Raw genomic sequence first — 15,107 nt, 5'->3', positions numbered from 1 at the left:
AGACTTTTGTTTAAGATAGAATAGGCTTTGGCATGTTTATATGCTGAGGGATTAAAGATCAAAGAGGGCAAGGCTCAATACATAGGGAAGAATAGTGGATGACAGGAGACTGGGAACACAGAAGCCTGGGAGCTCTTGGAAAGAGGGGTGACACTTCCTCCGAACTAGAAGGGAGGTTAGGTACACACATATACGGGTAAGGGGAAATAGCAGTGGGAGCTTGAATAAAGATGTCTGATATTATAAACTTATGAAGCAATAACAGTTATTTGTTTGTGGGGAAGAAAGAGTTGTCTAGGAGAGAGTCAAGAATAGTGGAATAGCCATTGTGGGTTGTGGAATAGCCATTGAAGGTTTTGGAAATGAGGCTGCTCTTGAGGTGATGGACCACAAATATCTAAAAGCTTTTATATTGTGATTTTATTGTTTTCTCTGATCTAACCCATAGACACAGTTAAAGGGCAGAGATGTGTGATAAGAGTCCAGATTCCAGGTTGGAGGTTTGTCAAGCAGGTGTGGCTAAAGGACTAGTGGTTAAGGGAGTTAATGGTCCTGGTGAGAACAGTGAGGATGATGCACCTTAAGTCTGGAAAGGCTAGGGAAGGAATTATGAAGTGTGGTGGGAGTGCTGTCTATCAGAGGAGGTTGTGGGGGCAGGCATGGTAATCTTGCACAAATACAAGGAATAAAGTAGTAAGGCTAGAGAAAGTTCTGAAAAAGGAAAATGAGAATTTAGGATCACAAAATTCTCTATTGTGAAATAGCCTGATGTGTAACCCTAGAAGCAAATGTTCAAAACTGAGTAGGTGTAAAAAGCTGTAAGCAATTATGGCAAGGGTATTGGGTGGGCTTTCCTCTAGAACACTGAAGTCATCCAGGATGATGGTGGGACATGAGGTAGAAGGAAACAGGGAGATTGGTACCCAAGACTGGGGAATCTGGGACATTAACTATAACCATGGCCACAAATGATAAAAGTTAAAATAGTTGGATCCATACATTTTGGTAATAAGGGATTTTTGTATGGGATGGGAAGAAGCAATGGTGCAGAAGTTGAAGTGAGGACCTGGAAGAACATCCTCTGACCGTTCGTACAAGTCTGCATAACATGGGTGCATGGGCACATGTTCAGCCTTTTGTGGAGGGAAGGAAGTGTTCTCACGCGAGTTTTCTTGAAGTCCAGGAAGTGGCAACAATATTCAGTGAAGAGACTGGGACTGCAGGGGAGTTTATAAGGAGAAAGTGACTCCAGAGAACATGGGAAAGACTGGAAGTGAGGGGAACTGTGTGTTGGACTGGGGTTGGGGGAAGTTCAGGAGAAAAACCAAAGAGTGTGCAGATCGGGGAGTATATAGGAGAAAAAGGCATTTAGGGCAGTAGTGAAGGATAGCAGGAGCAGGCCTGAGTAGTGTAAGGTTCTAAATAGAAAGTTGTTGCCAAAATGGTAGTGTTTTCATCCCCTTGGCAATGAAAGGGGAAATATCACTACAAATGTTTCACTGCAAATATCACTAGGTTGTGAACCTAGGTTGTATGATTGTTCACCTCCCCCTCCCCACCTTTTTGGTCATATATATAACAGGATATATGCCAGGACAACAAATGTTTGCCTTTCCCCCTAGAGCATCATTAACATAATTACTCAAGTAAAAGAAGAGTCCCCTTTGATTGATTCAAGTAATAGAAAAGTTGAGTTCACATCTGTGCAGGTGGACACATGTGCCTCCATAAGCTGTGGAGTTTTGAGAAGCAATGAGCTTTTATTCTTCTCATTTTTCATTATGATAGCCTGGACTTAACGCTGGGTTTCCTGAGTGACATGACTATGTGTCTGCAACAGTAAAAGGGTGAAGTTGCAGACATCTGGCAATTATTAGTAGGTAAAATAACAAAAACAAGAAAAATGTACTGAAGCAAATCATCACGGACTTTTTCTGTGAGATCAAACATTGAAGTAACAAAAAATGACATCAAACAGAACAAACTAAAACAATGAGCCTGGTGCATATAATCTACTTTTCTGATTATTGATTTTGGTGACCCCATGTCCTCCTCTAGCTCATAGTTCCATCATAAGCATTACATTTTATATCATTTATTAGAGTATTTTTAAAACATAAAAATCTGTTTTAATTACACTTAAATGTCTCTATGGATAGTTTTAATATTTATATTTTTAATCAATAGAATTACATCTTGATTATGTCTTTGGAAACGTATTTGTAGAGCTTAAAACACAGCTGAAATCATGTGGCTTTCCAATAGACTCCTTTGAAAAAGTGCTTTACTTTGCAGAATTATAAGCCAGAAAGTACTATGGCATAAGTTATTGCAAAGCATTGTGATTTATCCAGTAAAACACATGGCTACGGACCTTGTAAGCTTCTTATATTTAGCTACGTCCCCCTTACCCTCATAGAAAAGTAATCTCTGCATTATTAATGTACCTCAAGATTACTAAATGATCTACACAGTAGCCAGCCAATCTGTGGTGGCCCCCAATTTTATGCTATCTGTACTGGCACTGATTTCAGGCAATCACCCTTCCACCATTGCCCCCTCCTCTCCATGCTTGGAAAGATGCTTGCTCCCTCTTCTGGCCTTGTTTTGCTAGGAAAGGTTTTGGTAATAGAGCACATATTCTTTGTCATGCCACATTTTGAGCTGACCTTCCTGCTGGACATGTCTAAAATCATACTCTTAGCAACACTTAACACCGATTCACGTGGTCATCAGATTGGACTGGCCATGGTAGAATGTGGCCCAAATAAATCCTGGTGGGACTGGACTTACTGTGAACTTCTCCCACTCTAATACTGGACAAAATAATTGTATGCTCCCCAGTATCTCTTCATGCAGGAATGGAAGGCCTGTGTAGACAAATGACTGTCCCATCCAATTTTAGCCAAATGTGATTATCATATGCCAAACACTGACAAGAACAATTTATCTTGAACAGTTTGTCTTGGGCCTACGGCTTCATCATTAACTGGGAGTTAACCTGCTTTGTGATGACAGAAGTCTCTAAAATCCCCTTTTCAAGCACTATGGAACACTGATCTTACCTGGCTCATTTGCAGAGATCTCACACTTCACCAAACCAATTATGACCACATGAAACCTCCGAACTACTTATTCTAACCTAGTTGCCACTTTCCAGTTTTCTAAATCAAGCAAAGTTCTCAAACACCCGAGTGTCTCACTGGGATGTTCTACTGGATTTGCAATTGTGTTCAATTTGATTATTTGAAGTCAGTAGGTCACTTGAATACCATCAACTATCCTATTAAAAGATGCTGGTTGCCACACTTTTTTCCCCTTCTGCTTTTGTTTGGCAACTTAATGGTTCTCAACCTTGCTCCTGGTTGTTTATGGGGGTGTTTTATTTGCTGCCATCCCTCCCCCTTTTTCACTAGACTCTTGAATGATTTGGGAGTGCTAAGGTACCCAGTGCACTATTACTAAGCTCCCGATAAATATTTGCTGAGGATGATGATATTTACATTTTTAATGTCCTCAGAGTCTAGAATTTTGACTTGGACAATATTTTGAATTTTAGGGTTTAGATTAGGTTAGGTGTCTTAATGGGGTTCTTGTTCAGATTTCTTCATATTCCAAGTGTAGCAGAAAATAAGGTTACTATTTTCTTAAGCAACCACTAATGCTGAAAGAAAACATCAGTACATGCATGCGTTTCATTTCAAATTCATCATTAACATCAGCCACCCCCATTTTGAGGACTGATAGCTGATTTGAAGGAGCCCTCTGAGAATTTGATTGCATAGCCCTTTCTAGGGCACCAGGTAAATCCTCCTAAAAACAGCAGCTCCTGTTCTGTCCCTCTCCTGAATGGAAGCAGACTATCTGATTCCCATCCAGCCATTCTCAGGGAGTTCATTTTTCAGATACTCAAATGAGTGGTGAAACAGGTAATCCCAGAGCATTTGGGGGAACAATTTGGGGGGTGGAATATGAGTTTTCTTTCTTTAGAATGGAATTTCATCAGTGCCAGGCTAGCCCAGACCACAGGAAGTTTACGAATGCCTTTGTGATGGCTGGCAGGCTGGGTGAGAGTCAAAGTGGAGGTCCACACTTGAGCAGCAGGACTCTGGCTGAGAAGGTGAGTCAGCTTCTAAGGCCTTTTGGACTTGACTAGCAAGGAAAGCTGAGAGTAGGGACTATCTCCATAGCTGTCAGTGTGTCTCACGATGACATCCACAGAACTGTGTTCCTGAAGGTGATGCTATAAGTGTCAGAGTCTAAAAGATCTTGCAACCATTTTATAAATCCACACAGGCACCTCAACCCTTAGAACTGAAGTCACTTGTTAATATGTAAATGGTGGCTTCTCAGTCTATCCCCAAATAAAAATATGTCTTATAAATGTTACCAAATAAACATTTAAAATAATCATAAAATAGTTTACATATTTCATTATTTGGCTCAGAGTTCTGATGGTGAAGCCAAGTGCAGCTCTTTCCCTCCCTCGCATTCTAACTGGAACATGGTCCTTATCAAAGCGTCGACACCGCAGGAGCACTGAGGCTGACATAAAACCTGTCTGACACATTTTCTGATAAGGCAAGAATGTACTTTTCAGATCTCTTTAACATGGCCTTTCTCATCTGTCACCACTATATTTCTTCACTTTGCTGGCCTAGGGGAAAAATACTATATTCTAGGACTTTTCTTACAGGTTCATATCTCATTGGCTGTTGGTTCAATGTCTTGCTCACCCAATGAGAAGGCCAAAACACTGATAAAAGGCCTTGCTCACTCAGTGCTCTCGGAAGGCAGAACTCATCAGCTGACTTGCCAGTCACCCTCGCCACAGACACTGGCTTAAAAGGTACAGAACAAGATTTCAAAACTGTTTGTAAGGCTTATTGTGGGGGAGGGAGGGAGGGAGAGGGAGGAGAGAGATAGAGAGAGAGAGAGAGGGATATGTATCTGTTGCAGGGCATCAGCTCCCAATTTCTCATTGGAGGAGGTAACTTCATCTCAGCCCCCACTAAGCCCAGAACCAGCCTTGGTTGTGATGCCTACCCAGAGATACTACCAGCCCTTAGAGAAATTTCTGCAATGACTGAGCTTCTGGACAGAAGTCAGCCAGGCTTGAACCTGAGAAGAGATGCCCTGTGAAGTCCTTTTTTGGGCAGCACCAAAAATCTGCCAGCAGGTATATTAGTTCTCCTTTCTCTCGCCAGCTGGAAAGGAAAGAACCATTGAAAGTTATAAATAATTGAAAAGAAAATCAGATTGGTTTATTGCTTCTGCTTGTATACAGAGTTGAAGAACAAGTTTGAGTGAGTGCCTGGAGTGGGCGGTGGATGAGGGGAATTATGGAAGGGAGAGGGATTCGTCAAGTCTGTTATTTTTTAAGAGATGGGGTCTTGCTGTGTTGCCCAGGCTGGTCTTGAACTCCTGGGCTCAAGCAATCCACCCATCTCAGCCTCCCAAAGTGTTGGGATTACAGATGTGAGGCACAGCACCTGGCCTCAAATCTGTTCTTGAGCAGTAGAGAGGAAAGGAGAAAGGAAGGGACCCATTGGCTAAAATAAAACACATTTTTAAGAAGGGCAACTCTCAGTGAGTGGTTGTGATGGCCACCCTGCTAGGGCTCTTCCCTCGCCTCCTGGAGCTCCTCCCTTCATCCTCTCCTGTACTGCTGGGCCCAGCCTAGTGTGGAAGAAGAGTAAAGCTGAGCTAGAAGTATTTTCTGCTGGTGCCCCACCAATTTAAACACATTAAATTTGGAGTGTAGTTCTGCCTTTGTATGAGGCTTTTATCTATGAAGACATCCTGTTCTTGGACTCTGATACTGTAAAGAAAGCAAATGCCTTCACTTCATGATTGCATACCTAAATGAAGATTTAGCACATTTCATTATGGTAATCCTCAGCTCAGCCTCCACCCTGCATAGCTACTGGATTTATAAATTGCAGTCCAGTCCAGTGGCAGTTGGAGTCCCAAATTACTAAAAGCCAGAGCCAGGAAATCTTGGATTGTGCCAGTCTCAGAGTTTGCTCTTGATTCTGATTTTCTATGCTAGTATATGGAAATCATCTTGGACAGGTCTCCAGGGATTCCAGGGAAAGAGCATGGGTAAGAGTGGCTAAGCTCACCCACTTGGATATCTAAGTGCACGTTAGTTTGCATTTCCAAATCCGCTTCTAATTTGGATAGTACACTTTACAAAGCTTATTAGAAAACTGGTCTAAAAGAACACGTTCGAAAGAGCATTAAAAAGCATGAAGAGGAGACCTTCTAACCCCAATAGCAACATTTTGAGGTTTGACACAGCAAGAGATTTTTCTTTCTTTCAAAGAACATTATTTCTTTCTTTCAAAGGACAGCCAGCTCTCAAGAGTAATAGATAATAGCAATAGGGGAGCAATCCGACTCACATACAAGCTCCAAAGTTCACTGGAGGCAAGCATTCCATCCTCTCCCCTTACCTAACCTTCTCTCACTTGCTCACATAGACTTAACTAAATTTCATCTCTCGTTTTGCCCTTGACCACTCTTCTAGCAAACGGACTAATTAATAAGTGGTCAAAAGGCTGAAGAAAGAGAAGTCAGAGGCCACAATAGGCCCAAACTTGATAACCTGTGCCTGGAATATGGCAAGCTGGCCCTGTAATAACTTCCAGATGAATCACGGTTTTTTTCAGACACCAGCAGGTGAACTGAAATCATTCTATTTGCCTCCCACTTCTTCCATCCAGAATTACTGATCTCCGCTGGGGCTGGTAAAAACAGCTGGTTGAGGTCTCTAGCCTCTGGCCATTCTTAGGGATGGTCATTTTATTCCTAAGTGTAACCCCTTCTGGTGTGACCCATGTGTTTTCCGCCAACTCTCCACAAAGAAGGCCAGGCGAAACTGTCTGGGTGGGACTTCTGATAGGGGACAGCAGGACCTTGGAATCTGTCACTGTGGATGAGGGGGGCAGGTGGTCCATAATGGGGAAAGGAGGACTGAATAAGATTAGGCTCTGAGGTCTTCCTGGCCTTGACCTGTGGAAAGGCTTAGAACTCCCAGATGGTCGCTCTAGTTTTGAAGAAAGAAGGTTGTCCCCAGATGGCTCTGTCTCTGACATGCGCTTTCTGCATTGCACTGTTGCATCCTGGGTGGAGAGCAGGTTAGACGAGCCTGGCTCTGGAGAAAGGGTGGGTCCCTCACACATGCAGGGTGCAGTGGCATCCACTGGTGAGGACTTAATGGCTCCAGGATCTTTCTTTGGTTTTTCTTCTTTTGGGCTTTCCAGAGAGGAGGGAGAATCATCTTTGGCAGGTTTCTGAGTGGTCCCACTGGTTGAGCTGGGTTCCTCTTGGCTCCTCTCCAGAGGCTGAACCCCATTCTCCCCTGAGCTCTGAGAGGGCAGGGGCTGTGGGATCTGGGTGTACTGAATCTTGGGAGGGATGACTGGGACCGCCCTGGCCTGGCACATTTTGACCATGAAGGAGGTTCTCACAGCTGACACACTCACAGGAGCTGAGTTACGGCGGCCTGTCAGTGCATGAGCAACAATGTCCAGGTCCTGGGGGTCCTGGGGGTCCTGGGAGTAAACCCTCCAGGGGTCTGCTTTACAGTAAGATGAGGTCATCCATGTGACCTTTGGATCTCCCGGCTCAGAGACCTGCATTCCAGGTGAATTAAATGAGGCCATGTTCTCAAACCAGAAGAGGTCAGCAATGGGAATGGCAGGGTCCAAGTTGAGGGAAGAAGGCCTGTTTTTCCCTTTTGGGGGCCCACACTCTGTGCTCTTTAGCTGTAACTTTGCAGGGTGCTCTCCAGGCGAAGGGCTGTCCTGCACGCTGGGTGAACTCTCCTTGCTGCTCTCTGGCCCAGGAACACCACCTTGCTTAATCTGTGGACTGCTGTGCCCCAGGTGTGTCCCCAGCTCCTTTCCCTCTGCTAGGCTGATGGGGCTGGTTTCTGCTGGCTTGGGTTGCACACCACTTGGTCCCTTCTGGTTGGGAGGAGCCTCTGCCCCTTTCAGGCCAGAGAACTCTCTGAAGGACCTCAGGGCTTTCTCATCCCATCCAGTAATCTCTCTCCTGGGTGCCTGGGGCTGAAGAGGGTCAGAATTCCTCTCTGTTTCAAGATTAGCACAGCTGCTGGAGGAGGGAACCTCGAGAGTCCACTGGCTTTTAACTGTGGGTTTGCTATCTAGAGAATGGCTCTGGCGAAGGCTGGGCCTGTGGGAAAGCCTCTTCTCCAACTGGTGACCCTGAAGGCCTTGTACCTGGGCCTTGTGCGCGTCTTTCAGGGTGGGAGAGTGAAGGGGACTCGTCACCCACTGGGGTTCCTCCCAGGGCTCCACCATCTCCAGGCCATGCTGGGCAATGTCTGTCACAGTGTCATCTTCGTCACAGTCTGAAGGCTCCCGTACTGAATGGGTTACATCCTCCTCTTCTTGTGAGACGATCTCAACCTCCCTGGTTGGGCTTGGAAAACCACAGCCTTTCCCCTCGAAAGCAGCATTCTTTGAATTTTGCTTGTCACTGTGTCTTGGGGTTGCCTCCTCTCCCTGACAGAGGCTAGAGATCTCAGGGCTGTCTTGGGACTTCAGCTGGTCTATGTAGAGATCTGTCCTCAATTTCCTGGATGAGTCTTCTCTCTCCGGGCTGCCCTTTGAAAGCAGGACTGGAGGTGACTCCTCCAGAGGAGTTGGAGGGGGAGGAGCAGGTGGGAGTGGAGGAGACAGATTCCCTGGGCCTCCTACTTCCACTGTTGCTTGTGGAGATGCCTTCTCAAAAGGAACTATTTCCAGAGGAGCCAGGCTGGCGAGGTCTGGGTGCAGGCCCTGCTCAGGCTCCGGCTTCTCTCTGCTGGCTGCTGTGGAAGCCCCCTGTGTGCTCTGATTGGCTGGATCCCTAGTCCACACCTCCAGAGGGGCGGAGACTGGAGTAGGGAAGGAGCCGCAAGGCAAGCTCCCAGGAGGCTCTGGGGGAATGAAGGGCCTCAGACTCGACTCGAGAATAGGTTGAATTGGGCTGGTCTTCAGAGCAGGAGGTGGCAACGATGAGAGCTCCTCCTCAGATTCAATGATTTTCAGCTCCTGTTGAATCTCAGGCCAGATCAGGGCATTGGCCAGATCATCTTCATCCTGAAAAACATCAATAAACTGATTGTCTTAGAACCAAGTACTCTGGGTGCTGACATCAGCGTTTCCAGTGAGAGGGAAGGGACTGACAGTGCCAGCCTGTGCCAGTTCAGCAAATACAGGATGCAGCACCGATAATACCTGTGGCTATCTGAGTGCTCACCATGCACCATCACATACTTTAGCTGTATCATGTGTAATTTTCCCAACTACTCTAGGAGATAAACACTACTATAATTACTCCCATTTTATAGATGAGAGGTCTAGGTTCAAATAGATTAAACAATTTACCTGTCATAACAGCAGCACACCAGGACTGAAATCCAGTTCTGTCTACACCAAAACGTCTATGCACTGTTGCCTTATAAAACAACAAAAACCCTGGTCTCATTTAACTTCAGGTTCACTAGAAGGCACACAAGAGTGAGAGTCTTCCAGTGGAATGAAAACGTTAAGTCTTATCCTGACACCTGCTTTCCAAATAAGTAAATATAGTTCTTTTTTAAATTTTTTTTTTTTTTTTTTGAGACAGAGTCTCGCATTATCATCCGGGCTGGAGTGCAATGATGTGATCTCAGCTCACTGCAACCTCTGCCTCCTGGGTTCACACGATTCTCCTGCCTCAGCCTCCCAAGTAGCTGGGATTACAGGTGCACACCATCACACCCGGCTAATTTTTTGTATTTTTAGTAGGGATGGGGTTTCACTATGTTGGCCAGACCTTGTCTCAAACTCCTGACCTCATGATCCACCCACCCTGGCCTCCCAAAGTGCTGGGATTAACAGGTGTGAGCCACCATGCCTGGCCTTTAATGTTACTTTTTTTGAGACAGAGTCTCACTCTATTGCCCTGGATGGAGTGCAGTGGCGTGATCTCGGCTCACTGCAGCCTCCACCTCCTGGGTTCAAGTGATTCTCCTGCCTCAGCCCCCCCAAGTAGCTGGGATTACAGGCCTCTGCCACCCGGCTAATTTTTGTAGTTTTAGTAGAGATGGGGTTTCACCATGTTGCTAGGCTGGTCTCAAACTCCTGGGCTCAAGTAATTTGCCCACCTAGGCCTCCAAAAGTGCTGGGATTACAGGTGTGAGCCACCACTCCCAGTCTCTTTTTTCTTATTACCAAGGAAATACATATTTCACATGGAAAAAAATATGAATACATATTAAAATAAAGGCAAATACAAAGACATCAAAATCATATATCCTTACGCCCCACAGATAACCACTGTTAACATGATGGGGATTTCTTTGTTGTGGTTTGTGGAGCTGCCTACTCCTCCACCTTGTTTGTTGTCCCTGTCTCCCCTCAAGTCCAGCTTCCCTTTGTCCTTCTAGACTCCTCCCTTTCCCTACCTAAAGCCCAAAGCTATAGACAGGAAAGGGATGGAAGGAAGCCTGCTCAGGGCCAGGACAACCAATTTCAGTTTCTTTCTTTCTTTCTTTTCTTTTTTTTTTTTTTTTTTGAGACAGAGTTTCACTTTTGTCACCCAGGCTGGAGTGCAGTGGCATGATTTCGGCTCATTGCAACCTCCTCCTCTCGGGTTCAAGCGATCCTCCTGCCTCAGCCTCCCAAGTAGCTGGGATTACAGGCATGTGCCACCACACCCAGCTAATGTTGTATTTTTAGTAGAGTTGGGGTTTCACCATGTTGGCCAGGCTGGTCACAAACTCCTGACCTCAGGTGATCCGCTCGCCTCAACCTCAGAAAGTGCTCAGAAAGGTGTGAGCCACCACGCCTGGCCCAGTTTCTTTCATTGCTTGCCTCAAGGCCTAATTCTGTCCCAGGGCGAGGCAGCTGGGGGACGAATCTCCATCCTGGGATGGCACAGGCCTTTGTGAAAGTAATTTTTGCTGCTGACCTCTCGTCCCTTCTCACCTAGCTCTAATCACTTGTTGTTTCATATTACAGTTACTTTAATGCTTGTCTGATTATTCCCAATGGACTGTGAGCTTCTTGAGGTCAGGATTGTGTTTATTCATCTTTGATTAATCAAGGCCAAAAGGTGCCTGGTATACTGTGAATGGGGGCTCAATAAAGGGTCTGCTGAACTGTAATGGATTCAATGTTTTCTTTCGAATTATTTCTTTCACATATCTCTGTGGGGTTACTTTGTCAAAATTAATCTGCTTCTACCACACTGCATTTATTTGTGAACATTTCTATTTTGCCTACTAGACTGTGCCCTCCTTCAGAGCAGGGACAGCCTCATCTCTTTACTCTCCTCAGCACCTACATTAACTGAGCTCTTACTAAGAAATCAATACTAAGAAACCATAAATTTAGATGAACAAGTGAACATCTAAACTCCCTTCCACTTCGCTCTGCCCTCTCAGTAGGCGGACCCACAGTGCATCTTTTTGCTCAAGCCAGAAACCTATGAGGTGCCTTTGACGTTTCCTTCTTTCTCAGCCCTTATCTAATCCTTCAACAAGTCCTGTCCATTCTACCTTCTAAATAGTGATTGTAGCCCTTCATTTCTATCCCCATGGCCCCACACTAGTCTACATCTCCAGCTTTTCTCTCCTGGCTTACCACATACTCCCCTCCTGATGCATTCGTGCCTCCTTTCTTCAAGCCGTTCTCCACACAGAATAGAATGACCCATTAAAGACAAAATTCTGAACACCTCATATGCTTTCCCATTGCCCTTAGGTTAAACCCCAAATCCCTTCCAAGAAGTCCTGGCTCCTGCATCCCCCTGAGTCTCACTTTCTCCAGCCCGGCTATCCCAGCCTTGCTCCCATTCCTTGAATGGGAATGCTCTTTTCTACCTTGGATTCATGGCACATCTTATTCTTTCTGCCTGGAGGTCTCTCCTTTCCTAGTCCACCCACTGCCCCTTTCTTCCATCTAAGTTATCTGCCTAAATATGCACTCTACAGAGAAGCTTTCCCTGACCCTTGTGGCATGCCTCCTCCCTCTGACTAGGTTGGGTCCTCATGCTATGTGCTCCCATGCACTCTATGCTTCCATAGCACCCCGGGAATTACTTGTTCAATCTTTCCCCAACTAGGCTGTTAGCTCCAAGAAGGCAGGGATGGTTAAAGCCTTGTTCACTACAGTGATGCCAGTGTCTGGCACAAAGTTCATGTTAAATACATGTTTTGAATGAATGAATGAACTGATGTCTTTACTTGTTCCCTTGAATCCACTCGGTTCTATTTCCAGCACTAACTTTGCCTGCTTCTCAAAGCAATGCCATTCATTCCCACTGGGTCCTCCCTGTAATAATTCAATCAATCCCCATATGAATCTCTTCATCTTTCCCCTTCAACAAATGCAAATATATCTTATAGAGACCCTAGCTCAGCCATCCTGAGGCCTCCATGGCACTCCACTCTGCCCTAACTCCCAGCACATGGTTCTTTTGTGCACATTCTGAAAATCAAGACTCTAGAAGCAAGTTCAAAGGCATCCTCCTTTCTGGTGCCCTCCTCTGGTCACAGAGCTGCCTCTCAAATGCAGGACTCCTCCTTGGGTATCCTTGGAAAACCTCCTCACACTTTCTATGGAAGGACATCCCATAAAAACCTTCTTGGCAAATTCCACCTCCAAAAAGTAGACAAGGTTTAGTCAGCTCCAGCATTGTATTTTAACTTCTCCAAACCCCACGGAAGGAAAGAATGGATCCTGGAAATATTTATTGTTTTGGAAATAAGTGTAGACAACTGCCCATCCAGGATGTCCGGAAGAAGAAGGCTGGACTCTGTGAATGATCATGATATTTGGGACTGGGGTATGACAAGCAGGTCTTGTGCTGCTTCTGGGATTGAATGTCATTACATTCCAAGGACATGTTACTGGCTTATGGTGACCTCAGGTCAGGAATATTTAGAGTTGAGTCTGTATTAGGGAATCTGAACAGGATGTTTCCTCCCCATCACTGCAGGACTTCTGAAAAGTCCATTGCAAAACAAATCTCAGACCTTCATTAGAAGTTTGTCTCTTAAAGTCCCTTTGGCAGAAACTGATTTTTCAAAAAAAAATTTTTTTTTTTCAATTTACTTTAAATTGTACCAAGAGCCCTTGGGAAAAAATAACTCCACCTGGCTGGAGCAGGAGGAGAGTGCACCTTACCATCTCATGGAGAAGCACAGCTTCGGCTCTGGCCCTGGGGCTCTCCTGCAGGGTGCTGGACTCCATCTCACCAGCCTCTCGTCCCTCCTCCACCACCTTCTCTGGATTTGGCCTCCTCTCTAATTCATTTGAATGTTGAGAGCTCAAGGAGCTTTCTGGGGTTTTCTTCTCCTCCAGGTGGGCGCCTGGCTCCTGGGACAGGCCTTTGCTGCATTCCACTGTCCCAGGTGCTTCAGGTACTGGCTTGGCATCCTCAAGACCTGCCTTCTTAGGTACAGAAGCTGCAGTGAAAATGAGAGTTATCAGTTAAAGGAGACTTCATTTCAAGAGAGACTGTTCCCAACACAGTCACTGTCCTGTCTCCTGGCCCTATTTCAGAAGGATGGAGGGAATTCCCTCAGCTCACCACCCCTTGCATTTACTCTTTTCTCCTAGCAATGTCCTGGCCTGAGTTCCCAGAGTCACAGATTGTCAGAGAAGGAAGGGACCTCAAAGATCACCTAGTCCAGTGGTTCTCAACCAGGGACCATCTTGCTCCTACCGTTTTCTTCTTCCAGTGGACATTTGGCAATGTCTGGAGACATTTTTTGGTTGCCACAACATTGGGGAGGGGTGAATGCTACTGGCATCTAGTGGATAGAAGCCAGGGATGCTGCTAAATATCCTCCAGTGCACAGAACCTGTCCCACAACAAAGACTTATCCAGTCTAAAATGTCAGTAGTGCTGAAGTTGAGACACCATGCTCTAGCCCAGTCTCTGACTTCTCAAATAACTAGTCAGACTTCGAGAAGTCTATCTAGGTGCCCAAGGTTACAAAAATCTATTATTCACATCTTGCTTCTTATAATTATGATTAACAGCTTCCTGTGTGACTCTTCCCAGGGTTTATCTCCTGTCAATTTGGAGCTATCCAAAGTGACTAAGCTCTGTTCTTAAACATCTACGAAGAAGCAGGCAGATCTCAAGTTTGGCCTCTATTGCTTTGCATGAAGGAAAGCCCCATTTCTTTGCATAAAGCTGTTTCCACACTCTGGATTAAAGACTGAGTGAGTACCCAGGACTGTGCTCAGCACATAGCAGGCCCTCAAGAAAAATTATCATTTACAGTGCTATTAAAGAAACCTGGGTTCAAATGCTAATTTCTCAATGAATCTTGTAATCTTGGTACAAAGGCATCATAAGACTTGCTTTTCAGGGCTGATGTGAAGATAAAGTAGACAATGGAGACAAAGCATATAGCAGTGTCTGGCACACAGCACAAGCTCAGAAAAGTTTGTTGGTTAAGATTGGTTAAGACCAAACCACTCATTGCCATTGTTTACACTGGTGTCTTAACTCTGAGGTGTCTCACCCCAAGGCCAGCCCAGCAACTCAGATCTAGTGACAGCATCCTGATGTCTGAACTAAAATGCTTCAGAATTCACAATAGTAGTATTTCCTTTTGCCCATCACTTTGCAGGCTTATTTCCTGAAATTCAATTTTATCTCTGAATATGTAAAATATTTACCGAGTTCGAAAGTTGAAACTACAGGTCATTCCTTGGTATCCATGGGGCGACTGGTTCCAGGACCTCCCCCCAATACCAAAATCCATGTGTGCTCAAGTCCCTGATATAAAATGGCATACATAGTATTTGCATATAACCTATGCACATCTTTTTGTTTTAAATCATCTCTAGGTTGCTTATAATATGTAATACACTGTAAATGCCATGCAAATAGCTGTTATACTGTATTGTTTAAGAAATAATGGCAAGAATAAAATCTGTACATGTTTAGTACAGATGCAATTTTTTATTCTGGAGATTTTTGATCTGTGATTGGTTCAATCCATGAATGTGGAACCTTTGACTGTCGAGGGCCCACTGTATATAAAAAGGCCCCTTCTTGCTGGCCCAGCCACATGTCTGTTGTTCTAC

At 45.0% G+C, this 15,107-nt stretch overlaps 1 protein-coding gene across 2 annotated transcripts in view; it reads right to left on the bottom strand.

Moving 5' to 3' along the window:
• Positions 1-5,242: 5,242 nt before the first annotated feature.
• The window catches only part of ARHGAP31 (Rho GTPase activating protein 31), a 125,422-nt gene continuing 115,557 nt past the window's right edge, over positions 5,243-15,107 (bottom strand). For both annotated transcript variants that reach the window (XM_054481232.2, XM_054481233.2), the window contains exons 11-12: positions 13,188-13,468; positions 5,243-9,113 (exon numbers count right to left, since the gene is read on the bottom strand). In XM_054481232.2, the coding sequence (XP_054337207.1) occupies positions 6,696-9,113; positions 13,188-13,468 (2,699 nt within the window). In that variant the 3' untranslated portion in view covers positions 5,243-6,695. The remainder of the gene's footprint in view (positions 9,114-13,187; positions 13,469-15,107) is intronic.

The sequence above is a fragment of the Pongo pygmaeus genome, chromosome 2 (assembly GCF_028885625.2).
Source record: "Pongo pygmaeus isolate AG05252 chromosome 2, NHGRI_mPonPyg2-v2.0_pri, whole genome shotgun sequence".
Taxonomy (NCBI): Eukaryota; Metazoa; Chordata; class Mammalia; order Primates; family Hominidae; genus Pongo; species Pongo pygmaeus.
Note: the sequence above shows the minus strand (reverse complement) of the source record. Positions and strands in the feature narration are given on the sequence as shown.